Raw genomic sequence first — 13256 nt, 5'->3', positions numbered from 1 at the left:
CATCATAATATTATTCTGCTTCAGACAATAGCAATCACCCTTAAAAAAATAAAAGCCCATAAAAAGCCCTATGCTGGTGAACTAGGGGGAAATGCAAGGAACATGGCAGCTGAATTCATACAGAACTCCCATGCAGATATTTTGTTGACAGTGCAAATATCCCTGCATTTGTGGTAACGAAGACAGGAAATGAAGAATCCTTGTTGTGTGGATGCAGCCACTGTAATAACCCAAGAATTGTACTGATACCCTGCACTATGCCGGCCTGGGCTATTGGTGTCAGCTTTTGCCCACTTGCCCAGTATTTTGGTTCATCCTAAGCACACATACAAGGAGTATCCTGGGAGCATCTGTTAACTGTTTGATTGCCATCTTGTTTAGCTGTGCCATCTGTGCTTATATAGATTTTTACTGTAATTATGTTTTAGTTGTTTTATATGTCTGTTGTAACCTGCCCTGAGCTCTGCGTGCAGGGGTAGGGTGGGCCTTTTTAAAAATAAATACATACATACATACATACATACATAAATCCTGATCACTTGGTGCAGCTACAAGCCCACACCAAATCTGGAAGAGTGGAAGGTGAAGTCTTTATTTTACTGTTTTGCACACAGCATAGACAAGGGTTTGATGGAAGGTGTAGGAATTAAACTCCAGAGGGTAAAGTGAAAAGAATAGTCTACAGGAATCCACCAGCAAGTTAACTCAAAGCTTTTTATTATACAAATTTGGATCTCCTTTTATATAACAGTTTTTAAAAAGGAAAAATACATTTAAGAGATTACCAGTTTCCCCCATGCCACACACTGTATCTGTCCTAAGGGGGAAAGAAAAAAATTAAGCTAAAATATATAATGTAATTTTTTTTCCTGACAAGGTAAAATACAACAAGGAATACAGTTGCTTATAACACGCATCCCCAAAGTAATCCAACAACACAGCAAATCCACCCGTAAAACTCTCTGTTAAAGGACGTTCAAGGGTTTTTAAGAAGATTTCCATCTCAGTAATGAAAAAATCATATGGATCACATAGGTCAACGTGGCTGCAAAGGCAAAGACCTAGAGAAGAGGAGAGGTACATTTAGCATGTTGACTAGGTTGACTAGGTAAGCTAGTTCACATGTGCATCCAAATTGCCATTTCTCTCCATGCAATGATCCTCCAGCATACCACCCTCCTCACGGCCCCCCTTACTGCCTCTCACGTCTTCACATCTAGGAAGTGCAATCTCTCTTCCCTCAAATTCCTCCTTCTCCCTCCCTTTTTTGCTTAGCTGAAATGCATCATAGCGCCTTCATTCTAATCTTTTCCTCCTCCTTGGGTCACGTGTTTGTCTCTTGTAATGTACACTGAGGAACAAATCCAACAGTACACTGGGACTTCTGTGTCTGGAGCTCCAAGCACATAAGAGCCCAGCTTGAATCAGGAGCTTGGCACAAGGGCAGAGAGAGGGAGTTAAGCCTCTCCCTGCATGGTTTTCCCCAATCTAAAAAAAAAGCTGGGCAGCTGGTGTTTGCTCCACTGAGGAAACACGTCAGTACAAATTCAGGTGCCTGCATGTTTGTCCCAATGGGGCAAACAGGGTTTTCACAGGCCATTTTAGATCAAGAAAATGGCAGGGGAGTAGTCAAGGCCCCACATACTTGTTAACTGAGCTTTTTTAAAAAAGAAAGCTCTAGACTAGGAATGTGCATCCTGGAAATCTTGAACCAAACATATACCACAAAATGCCTTTTTGAGTGATTCTGTGTATTTACGGAACAAAACAACAGAATCACAATTCTAACTGGAAGGGGGGGCGGGAATTTGGGGTGGAATGTTTCTGGTGGTCTGGAGGAGCTAGTTTTAGAGAAAATGGCATCAAGTCTTCAGGAAATCCACCACCAACCCCAAGGTTTGAAGGGGCTTAGACTACAGGGTCCAATTTTACAGACCCCCTGAACTAGGTGCTCACAGCCCTCCTGGTCTACATTGTTTCTTATGTGAAAAAACACCCTGCTTCCTCCAGGGCAAAGAAGCCAACAGTAGCTAAACAGGAACAGTGTCAAACCTGGTCAACTCCTTCTACTGTTTAAAATGTGACATCAACAAGTCAGCAGCCACAAGACACAACAGACTCACCACTGCTGCAATATTTATTCGGTAGGTTTTGTAGAATAACTCAGAATCCTTCAAATAGAGTGTAGCATAGGCTTGCAAAACTGCTGCGCTCAAGTAGAAGAGAGAAGCTGTTACCTGGTAGAAGGCATCCTGAAAAAGAAATGGCCGAGGATCTTAAGAACACTGCTAGACAAGGCAGTACCAAGGCATTTAAAGCATATTCCAACTGTAGCAGTTTCACATGATATTATGCCCATGACTAAAGGATTCAGAGTACCCTGGCCTGCATGGCCTTGGCTTATCCCAGTCTCATCGGATCTCAGAAACTAAGCAGGGTTGGTCCTGGTTAATACTTGGACAGGAGACCACAGTTGGAAGTCCAGCGTTGCTTGCTACAAGGAAGCAAGCAATGGCAAACCACTAGGGTTGTCACCTCTGGGTTGGGAAATACCTGGAGATCCGAGGGGTGAAGCACGAGGAGGGCAGGGTTGGGGGAGGGGAGGGACCTCAGCAGGGTATCATGCCACGGAGTCTACCTTCCAAAGTAGCCATTTTCTCCAGGGGAACTGATCTTGGTCAGCTGGAGCTCAATTGTAATACTGGGAGATCTCCAGGTGCCCCCTGGAGGTTGGCAACCCTACTAATCACCTCTGTACGTCCTTTCCCTCCCCCTGCCTTGAAAACCCCATGGTGTTGCCATAAATCAGCTACAATTTAACAGCATCAAAAGGTTTCAGACTAGGGTTGCCAATCCCCAGTTGGGGGCAGGGGATCTTCTGGTTTGGGCCCCCCCCCCCGCTTCAGGGCTGACACAAAGGGGGGGGGGGGGCTGCTGGACGCTCCGTTATACTCTATGGAGACCAGTCCCACTAGGGTATAATGGAGAATCAATCTGTGGGTATCTGGGGCTCTGGGAGGGCTGTTTTATGAGGCAGAGGCACCAAATTTTCGGCATAGCTGGTGGTCACTCTCCTGAAAACAAACCCCATGTTTCAAAAAGATTGGACCAGAGGGTCCAATTCTATGAGCCCCAAAAGAAGGTACCCCATCCTCCATTATTTCCAATGGAGGGAAAGCATTTAACAGGAATGCTTTTAAAAGGAATTCTTAAATGTGACAGCTAGAACTCCCTTCCAGCTTGTTAGCCTCACCTGGCAACCCTAGTGACATCACAAAACTGATGTCACATCCTTGCTCCTGCCTCCACCCCCAAAATCTCCTGGCTCCACCCCTAAAGTCCCCAGATATTTCTTGAGTCAGACCTGGCAACTCTATTTCAGACAGTGAACTTTTTCAGTGCAGAGGCTTTTTAGTTTTATGGAAGGACTGCCAGCTCTCAGAAGCACCTGCCCCTGAGGCATGTTTGTGAGTGTTCCTTATCTAAGCAGTGGATCCTGCAGTGATTCAGCAGGCAGCTTCCTCTGTGGATAAGTCCTCTGGTATAATGGAGCCTTTTATTTCTCACAACATATTTCTCAGTTTTGAATATTTCTATCCCATCTCTTCAAAAACCTCACCTGAGACATCGAGCAATAACAACAAAAGCCACATACTACACTTACTATGGGGGGGGGAGTCCTGGTTATTTTGCTAATTATTGCTTTACTATGGAGAAGTATTATTTTACTACTGAGACCATCTGGCGTAGTATTAGAGTCTCAGACTAGGAGCTGGGAGAATCAGTTTCAAATCCCTACTCCATGTGTTGAGAAAAGAGACTAATATTTGCTGTTTATGGATCTATATCTGCTGACACACACAAACTTTACATGAACTGTGCATATATCCCCATAGGCTTCAGGGAAAGCTGCTTGAATCACCTGTTGTGAGAGGTTTCACATAGAAGGTATTTAAGGCTCCTAGCCTTAGGGAAAGGGAAGCACATTTCGCCATTGTTAGCAGAGACCACAGCTTAAAAAGACAAGCAATCCCCCATTACTGAAGGACTGGATGTCACACAATACACGGATCCGATCTACATCTGAATTGCCATTTCCTGATAGATGTTGCTTTGATTGCCTGGGAAAGCCGGTATCTATCTGCACTTCAAGGAGATGTCTTGACGCTGAGAATTCACACCTGACCAGATGGTTTGTCCTGAGTTAGATCTAGTATTTCAATATTGACCCAACCTTTAAAGGTTCTGCCCCTTACTACACGCACCAATAAGATGTAGGGATGGGACGGACTTACAGGTGAGTGGACCCCAGCATGGCAAGGTTGCCAACCACCCCAAATATTCACCTATAAAAGCTAGGGACCATGTGCAGGGTCCTTTGCTAGCCACATTCCCCTTCATCATCCTCTGTCTACTTTTATCCCCTAAAGTCCAGCTTACTATCAAACAACCCTTTTGTCTATTCTTGATCTCTTGGACTGCAGCCAAAGAGGTCCACATTTTGCTGGCTGGTTCTGGCAAGTGTGAATTAGAAATATCCCTAGGTACTATTTTTTTTTACCCCTCAATTCTTCATTGCAACAGACAAGGCTTCAGGAAAGATAAGTATAAACCGATACCTACCTACCTCCTAAGTAAAAGGGAATTATTTTTCTATTGCTGTAATCCTAAGGTAACTTGATTGTATGTGTATATGATACTGTTTTTGTGTGTATGTGATTTTGATACTCTTTAGTTAAAAGACAAATTGTTTGAAATCCACCAGTCTCGTCTCTCTCACTGGGACATTCTTGGGGTGAACAGAACCTCCGTAAACTTTGGCGGGAACCCTTATCAAATTTAGTTTGCCATCTGTTATAGATAAAGCAGATCCGCTAACACATGGTAACTTGCTGGATGACCTCACAGGGTTGTTGTGAGGGAAAATGGAGGAGAAAACAATGGATGAAGTAAATACAAATCTGATTAATGTTGGAATTTTATCAATGGTTTTAAACAGAGGACAGGCTGTAGAGAGGGCATTTATACATTAACAGTTCTCTGAAATACCAGTGCTGCCATCTTGAAAACAGTGCAAATTATTCTAAGTATCTATGCATCAGACTATTGTTGTAAGGATACCCACTGGGCACACAGTTTGGGGATTCAGTTGGTAGTTTACCATTGTGCTCACATCTTTTCCTCTTTCACGTTCACATGTATACCCACATCTTTCAGTAACCGTATGGCTGAACCAGCTCTGTTTGCTGTACTTTGCTAAAGCAGCGTATGTGGCATCGTACATCTGCAAGCCATTCCGTTAGAGGTGAACATCCTCCCAACCTCCAAAACAGTAGTCAAGACACAAAACAGTTGTGTGGCATGCAAGAGGAGTCACTGCAGGACAAAGCAGTTCATTTGGGAAGGTTTGCAAAAGAGGTCAGCTGGATCAGGCCCCTTTGAAAGGGACTTAATTCTTTTCTTTTTTGCCATGAAGACATAGCTGGCTTGCAGCCGCCCCACAGGGTTTTCAAGGAAAGAGATGTTTGGTGGTGGTTTGCCATTGCCTGCCTCTGCATAGTGACCCTGCTATTCCTTGGTGGTGACATGATCAGGCTAGGCGGGGGTATCCAGGCCAGGGCACCAAGAATCCTATGACAGCAGCAGAACTGGAAGCTGGCCCTGCCGCTCCAGGAGTTCATAGGGATCTGGATTGCCAAATGAAACCCAGTAGGCAATATAACTTCTGAAGAGCCTTGAAGACAACAATATTATGATTTTTTTTACAGTTTATAGTTGATACTGTTAATTGATTTAAGCTTTATAACATTGATATTGTATTTTAAACTTTATTAGGTAAGCTGTTTTGACTGTTCTGGAGAGGCATGGTAAAAAAATTCAGATAAATAAAGCATTAACTAGCTGGAAGCTATTTATTGAGCAGATGCCTAATAAACAGAAGACAGCTGACAGCACAATCCTGCATCAGAGTCCATGTTAACTCAGCAACTTGGATCATTTGTGCCAGTGTATTCCTCAAATACATTACTGGAAGCCAGGGCTGTTTGCTCTAGCCTCACCCATGGCCCTCTGGGGCAGCATAAAGAGAGCAACAAATACATTACTGGAAGCCAGGGCTGTTTTCTCTGCTTTAGCCTCACCCATGGCCCTCTGGGATGGCATAAAGAGAGCAGCACTGCTGGCAGCAAGCAGAGCTGTGGCTCCCACCTTCTTGGGGACTGCCTGTCTGTCCAGGCTTGGATGACTCCTCTGTGGTGGTGGTGGGGAACTACCCTCCAAGCTTCCAGGCACCTGTTCTGCTTTGTTGTACAAGGTGGAATTATTTAGGAGAGCTTTCTGGGCTGATGGCCCTGTTATTATTGGCAACAGCATCACCAGTTGCAAGCTTTAAGGATCTATTTTGTTTGTTAGTTGTTTGTCCACGTGTCTTACAGTAACCTGTCTAAAATATGTAACAGGCCTCCATCCACATATTGTTGGATATTGTGCTACTGTTGCCCTATAGCAACCCTTTCAGTGCAGACAAGACAGACTAGTTGCAAATGATTGCTATAGTGCAAGGTGTGGATGCAGGTCACAGATTTGGCATTTACAGGGTACGGTAGTGGGTTGCCCCAGCTCCAGGAACCCGATTACATTAAACAGCTATGCAAGCCCTACTTTGACTCCTCCCATCATCCTGTAGCTGGGCTTGCCTCCCAGACAGAATAAGCTGTGGTTCCCTGGTAGAGCCCATCCTTTGTGTGTAGGGTGTCTCTGGTAGCAGATGCCACAAAGGTCATTTTTCTGCCAGAGAGACTGGAAAGCTGTTACTAGGCAGAGCTGAACAGTGGTCTGACTTCATAGAAAGCCATTTGAAATGTTCATATCCAAAGACGTTTGCTCTGCTGATGTTTTTATGGTTGTCTTTCTTTCACTCATCACATCAGTTGGTCGGGATTGTGTCATGCCTAGCACTTGGGGAAGTGGGTTAACTGAGTGACACTTCCAATCTCTTCCGAGACTTACCACAGCGACCCAAGCAGAATTTTCTCCGTGAGCTCCACAGAAATAGAGGAACAGAAGCAACGTTGACAGTACAAAGCAATAAACAGAGACAAACATCACCCAGCCTTGAATAATCGGGAAGTACACTTTTGCAGATGCCACCAGAATCCAGACGAGGCCACCAAAAACCTGCAAGAAAGCATAAGCAGAGTCTGTTGAGAAGGAAATGTCATGGAGACAGAACCAGAGGCATTTTGGAACACCACCCCTAAGCAAGAACAATTAGAGGTGGCCATAAATGCAACTAAAACTGTTATTGGACAGTGCTGGTAACCTGACTTTTACATTCAGGGAGTTTATTGCTATCGTGAACAGCATGATGCACAATACAGCTGAGGCTTAGAATATAAAACCCCAAGTCTTCAAAGCTTTCATCATAGTTGGTGATGCATCCACTCGATGATGGTTTTCTGTGTTCCTTCTGTTGTGGCTATGAATGAAGATGCATTTACAGTGGCAGCAGTGGCCACATGACGCCCCCCACACACACACAGCCGCCATTTGCCCCTGCACCACTGGAGGGGTTTGAAAAAATGATCACTGACATATTGCTATACATTAAGCTACAACAATATGCCAGTTACCAGTTCTTCTAAGCTATAGCAATACATCAATTGCCAAATGTAAAATTTAAAGCTTAAAATTGGCAATTGACATACTGCTGTAGCTTAAATATGTAGTGATACGTCAGCTACCAATTTTTTTAAAGTCCAAAAAAGCTTTCCAGTGGCGGAGGACAGCCACAAGGAGATGGGGCACAGGCCAGGGTTAATGTGGGCAGAACCTTAAAAAGTGGGTACTTTCCCATCCACATCACATGCAATGCCACTCAAAAGATCATACCAACCCAGGTTTGAGAAAGATCAAAGCAAAGCCGGGGAAAACATGGAAAGTGGACAATATTGGGTGGATACTCCAAAAAGGGGGGGGGGAGCTCTCCAGTTTAGACATGAAATAGGAGGGGGAAACCTCCATGTAGAAGCAACCTGGGGAGTCAATCAAAGCAGCATCATATAAACATGGGAAGTTGCCTTCGGCTGAGTCAGGCCCTGTCAGGGCCAGGCATGCCTGGACTTGCCCAGGCACAAACACCACTAGCTTCATGCCAAAAGACAATGGGCCAGTAGGATCCTAGCCAGGCCCAATGAAAGGGTTAGGTCCCAGGCCAAAAGGCCAATAGGTCTCTTGGGCATTGTAAATAGCCTATCGGGAGTGGGGGGGGTGTTTGGTGGTGGGTTTCTCTGAGGGAATATAAGCCAGCCTGCGAGCCGGTTAAGGTGTCTTTGTTCCTGACTAAATAAAGGTATGCTTAGCTGAAATCACTCTCTGTATGCATACTTTTCAGCCAGTATAACCTACTCTGATTGGCAACAGCTTTCCAGGGTAGAAGTCTTTCACATCACCTACTACCAGGTTCTTTTAACTGGAGATGCTGGGGATTGAACCTGGGACCTTTTTCTCTGCTACTGAGACACTGCCCCTCCCTAATCAATCCAATTACTGAATGACTGAGTTACTGGATGCCATGTATATGGCCATACAGTAGGGTTGCCAGGTCCCTCTTGGCAACCCGCAGGGGATGGGGGGGGGACTTATGAAGAAAAAGGGGAAATCCTACAAAGTGATGTCATCATGCCAGCAACATCCAGGCGACACGCTGGTATTTGGGCCAAAACTCTATGGTAACACTGGCTTCTATTGTGAGTTCTGCCCAAATACCAGAGCATTATCCGGAGCCAGTGTTCCCACTAAGCTGAGTTAGTGTGAGCTAGCTCACAGTTTTTAGCCTCCGGCTCACAGATTTTTGTCTTAGCTCAGGAAGGAGGGCTCCAGAGCAAACTAACATATGTAGTAGGCAAATCGCTTGCTCACAACTTTAACAACAGTAGCTCACCAAGTAGAATTTTTGCTCACAAGACTCCACAGTTTAGAGGGAACACTGGTCCGGACGTCACCGGCATGATGACATCACTTCTGTGCACTGCCAACGATGAGACCTAGGTCTTTTCTTTCCTCCTAGCCCGCCAGCTGATCGACAGCTGGGCTGGGGTAGGGCCTGGCCACAGGGGACCCCTGCCTCCACTGGGGGATCTGGCCACCCTAGCATGCAGCAAACTGGCCTATTAGGACAGCCGACTTTCTGTCTGCCAGACTTTTTTTTTTTTTTAAAGGCATATTTCAATCTGAGTCAAGTGAAGGTGACTTTGAGCTGGAGCCAAAATCTTGCCCAGCCTGCATCACAGCCTCAGGACAGCTTCCTATTTCAAAGCAGTTTCTCAGCTGCAATGCTCCTTAAATCCATGCTGGCAATCCTTGTCCAAGTATAACCCTCTTTCTCTTCCTTCCTTTCTGAAACTCTGCAGATAGAAGCAGGCTAAGAATGCTGTCATTTTGCATACAGCAACCTGTCTCCAGACTAGGTAAAACATGACACTTAACTGGGCAAAAATTAACTCCTAGACTAGCAGTGGAAAGGAAGCAAAGTCTCATAAATATACAAGGCAGCAATCACAAAAGGGAGGGGGGGGAATGAAATCCAGCACACAAGATAAATCAAAGAGGGAATGTCAACATTCAATCCACAATCGTATTTTCCATTTCCCTTTGTATGCAACACCAGCCCCTGATTTTCAAAAAGATGGATCTCTTTAATTTAAACCATTAAGTACCTGGGAAATGTTCAGGGGATTGGTTCTGAAAATAGATAAAGATAATAAAAATGCTGATCAAACATTCATTCCCTTATCTACGTGCCATGCTGGGCAGAAATGTAAACTCCACACCAGGTTGTAAAGCACATTGATAGAGACCGGTGCTCGAGTGCTTGTACACTTTTGCTGCAGTTTGTTTTTATTCATTTAAACAGAAACCTGCCATGCCCCACGGCTGCACCTTCTCTTCCTCAAAAAATAGTTACGTGTGAATACACATTGACTGAGGACTTGGACATAAACATGGAATCAGCAGTGAGCCAACAGAGTTTAGAAATTTTTGTACTGCCTTTCTGATGTTCAAGGCAGGTTACAAATATCAACAAATGCTAAACAGGCAATAATGAAATAAATCTCATATTAAAAAGACAGCATATCACAGCATAAAAACAGACCAGCCGTGTCAAATGGAAGTTTCAGTGAAAAGACAAACCTTTCATGCAGTCTGCAAAAAGTTTAATACAAGTTTTCTGTCACTTGTTCCAGGAGTCCGTTCCAGAGAACAGGAGCCATAATTCAGAAAGACCTGCGTCTGACCAGCTTTGATTTTTACCTGCTGGGCAGAGGGCACCACAAAGACTGCCTGTTGACCAGGAATGTAGGTTCATATGGAGAAAGGCTGCCTTCAGGGATGTGGGCCCCAGACAACCAAAGACAACAGTTAACACCAGCACTTTGAATTGAGCACACAAGCAAATTGCCAGTCAGTAGGGATGCCAGCCTCCAGGTGGGGCCTGGGGATCTCTTGGAATTACAGCTCATCTCCAGGGTACAGAGATCAGTTCCCCTGGAGAAAATGGATACTGTGGAGGGTGGACTCTATGCATTGTGCCCTACTGAGGTCCCTGTCCACCCCAGGCTCCATCCCCAGATCACCAGACGTTTCCCAACCTTGAACTGGCAACTCTACCCACACAGACCCATCAGTGGCCAGGGGGACCTCTCAACCCTACTAGCTACTGCATCTGGATATGACCATGTCACCCAGCAGTGACAGAAGATAGGAAGCTGCACTGCAACTCTGATGTTGCAAAGTGGAACTACCCTTGCCTGAAGTTCCAGTCATCTTCAGTTACTGTAACATGGACAACTGTTTAGAAGGAAGAAGGCCCAAGACATTGGTGAAATGCACACTTAGTCACAGCTCCAACCTCCTTCTCCAAAACCAGGACAGAGTCTAGGAGTCATTCTAGGTTCTCAACATGAGAAGGACCCACCCATCATGGGTAAAGCATTTTCTTACAAAACCCCAGCACCACCTGTCAGCTATGTTGCCATGATGTTTACATCTGACTTCTCACAAACAGACCTGTTAAAGAAAAGTAATAAAAAATAGTTAAGTTTAGAAGAAACTTGTGCCTTACACCTAACCTGTGCCTATGCGGCTTATGAAATGCTGGTTTACTTAGTCTGTTATTATATTCTAATGTAATGCATTGTTAAAATCTCAATAAAAAATATTGGGGGAAAAAATGTTTACGGGCAAGAGTGCATCTGCTTGACCTGTGTACCAACTGCTGTGGCATTCCTTTGTTCTCTATTATCTCTGACCTTGTAAACTGTCTGTGTAGTGTCTTCCCGTCAATTACCTGTGGGATTAGTTTCGATTCCCAGTTTTGGCTTTAACGGCCTAGGGCCCCATGCTCCTGCGCGCGGGAGTCAGGCCGATTGGCCTGGGATGGGGGTACATATGAATACCCTATATCCCATTATGCTTGTAGGAACGTAGCCATTCCTAACAGCTATGATGTTACTGCCTCTGTAGCTCTTACAATAAAGTATAACCTTATGATAAACGTGTACTCCTTTGTTTTGCTGTGGAACCTGACACCACCTTGATCTTGCTTAAATTCAATTCCAGTTTTGTTTTGGGTTGGGTGACCTTCAAGAGTCATTTCATACATGATCATAAGACCTGGCCAAAAACGCAAGCCAAAAGTCCCCTACCATTATTCGTGGCAATTGACACACCCGTATTGCTTGCCAAGTTATTCCTTGCCAGAGTTGTTCTTTTCACCAAAAAGATTCAGATACTATCAGACCTGTTCTTTTTAATCAGAGCTGGGTATTTGTTTGTTTTGTGCATACTTCAGAGCACAGCACTAGACAGAATGATTAGAGCACACTGGTTTAGCATTCACTGCACAATTCCAGCCATTCCATCACTGCTGCCAGAATACTAATTCCTTTGATTCACCTGTTGCTGGCTTTGCATTCAAGTGGATCATATCTGATGGGGTCTACCTGTTTTTTACAGGGCAATTCCTGGCACTTCAGATGGAACCCAGAAAGGAAGGGCAAAATTATACATTATGGAGTCCTGTTTTTTATTTTTGTTTTAAATGCCATGCAACAGCTGATGCTATACTTTGCATTGAACCAGGAGATGGGGGGAAGGGGATTATTAACCCTTTCCACTTTTGTCCTTCTCCCCTCAAAAGCCATTTCTATTTCCAAATATATCTGCATCTTCTCCCCAATATGGACAAGAAAAAAAATTCTTGGGCAGAGAGATTCAGACAGATAACCACCTCATTCCCTGCATTATATAAGAGAATATTCCCAGCAAGGATCATGGAACGACATGTAATGCATAGCTCCACTCTCAGTGGCACTGAGCCATTTGCCCAGTTGGCATGATGCCAGCCTCTGAATGGTACGGTGCTATTAAAACATTTGCTCATGAGTATATTGATCATCCCAACATCCTTTTTATTTCTGGGACAGCCATAGAACTTTCCTTCCAAGCCTTGAAAGGTGGACATATACAGATATTGTTCCTATTGCGTGCTTTCTTGTGGCTAATGAAGGATCACCTGTCACTGAGGAGCTCTTGTTAGACCTAGAACTCAAGACCACTGCTTACCCTCCAGGAGTACACAGATTACAAATACATGGCCACTTTTTAAACACATGATACCGAAACTTTGTTTTTATTCCAAACCAGACAACTTTGGATTTTTTGTTTGCATTTTAGCCTACCACTTGCCTGAGGCACTCAGGTTTCCTTGCTTCCATTTTATTCTGACAACAATCCTATGTCATAGGTTAGGCTGAGAGAGCAAGAGTGACTAGCCCAAGATCACTTTAGTGTTGGGTGGGCATTTGAATCTAGGTCTCCTTGTTTCCATCCAATACTCTAAACTTTAGGGCTCTGTGGGCATTTGAGTCTAGGTCTCCTTGGGATCCCTAATCTTTTTAGTCCTGTGGGCACCTTTGGAATTATGACATAGTGTGGTGGGCACAGTCACAAAATGGCTGCTTTGGGAAAGGGAGCCAGCCACAAAATGTCTGCCATGGCTTCCCTTCAGTCACACAGTAAAGACTCTTGTGCTGTGGAGGCAGCTGCTTTTAAAAACTGAAAGAAGTTGTGCAGTCAAATCAATACTATAGTGTTATGTATTACCTTATGTAGATAGCCAGAATGAATAATGAGCCTGAGCTAGGGCTGCCAAACCGCGGCGGGGGATCCGTGCGTCGTCGCAGGATCGCTGCCGC

The 13256-nt window shown here is 44.5% G+C and overlaps 1 protein-coding gene across 1 annotated transcript in view; it reads right to left on the bottom strand.

Moving 5' to 3' along the window:
* Positions 1 to 986: 986 nt before the first annotated feature.
* Positions 987 to 13256, bottom strand: part of MAL (mal T-cell differentiation protein) — a 49753-nt gene continuing 37483 nt past the window's right edge. The window contains exons 2-4 of the mRNA XM_015416144.1: positions 7009 to 7176; positions 2124 to 2252; positions 987 to 1061 (exon numbers count right to left, since the gene is read on the bottom strand). Coding sequence (XP_015271630.1) covers positions 987 to 1061; positions 2124 to 2252; positions 7009 to 7176 — 372 coding nt within the window. The remainder of the gene's footprint in view (positions 1062 to 2123; positions 2253 to 7008; positions 7177 to 13256) is intronic.

This window comes from Gekko japonicus, unplaced genomic scaffold, assembly GCF_001447785.1.
Source record: "Gekko japonicus isolate JY-2015 unplaced genomic scaffold, Gekko_japonicus_V1.1 scaffold339, whole genome shotgun sequence".
Lineage (NCBI taxonomy): Eukaryota > Metazoa > Chordata > Lepidosauria > Squamata > Gekkonidae > Gekko > Gekko japonicus.
Note: the sequence above shows the minus strand (reverse complement) of the source record. Positions and strands in the feature narration are given on the sequence as shown.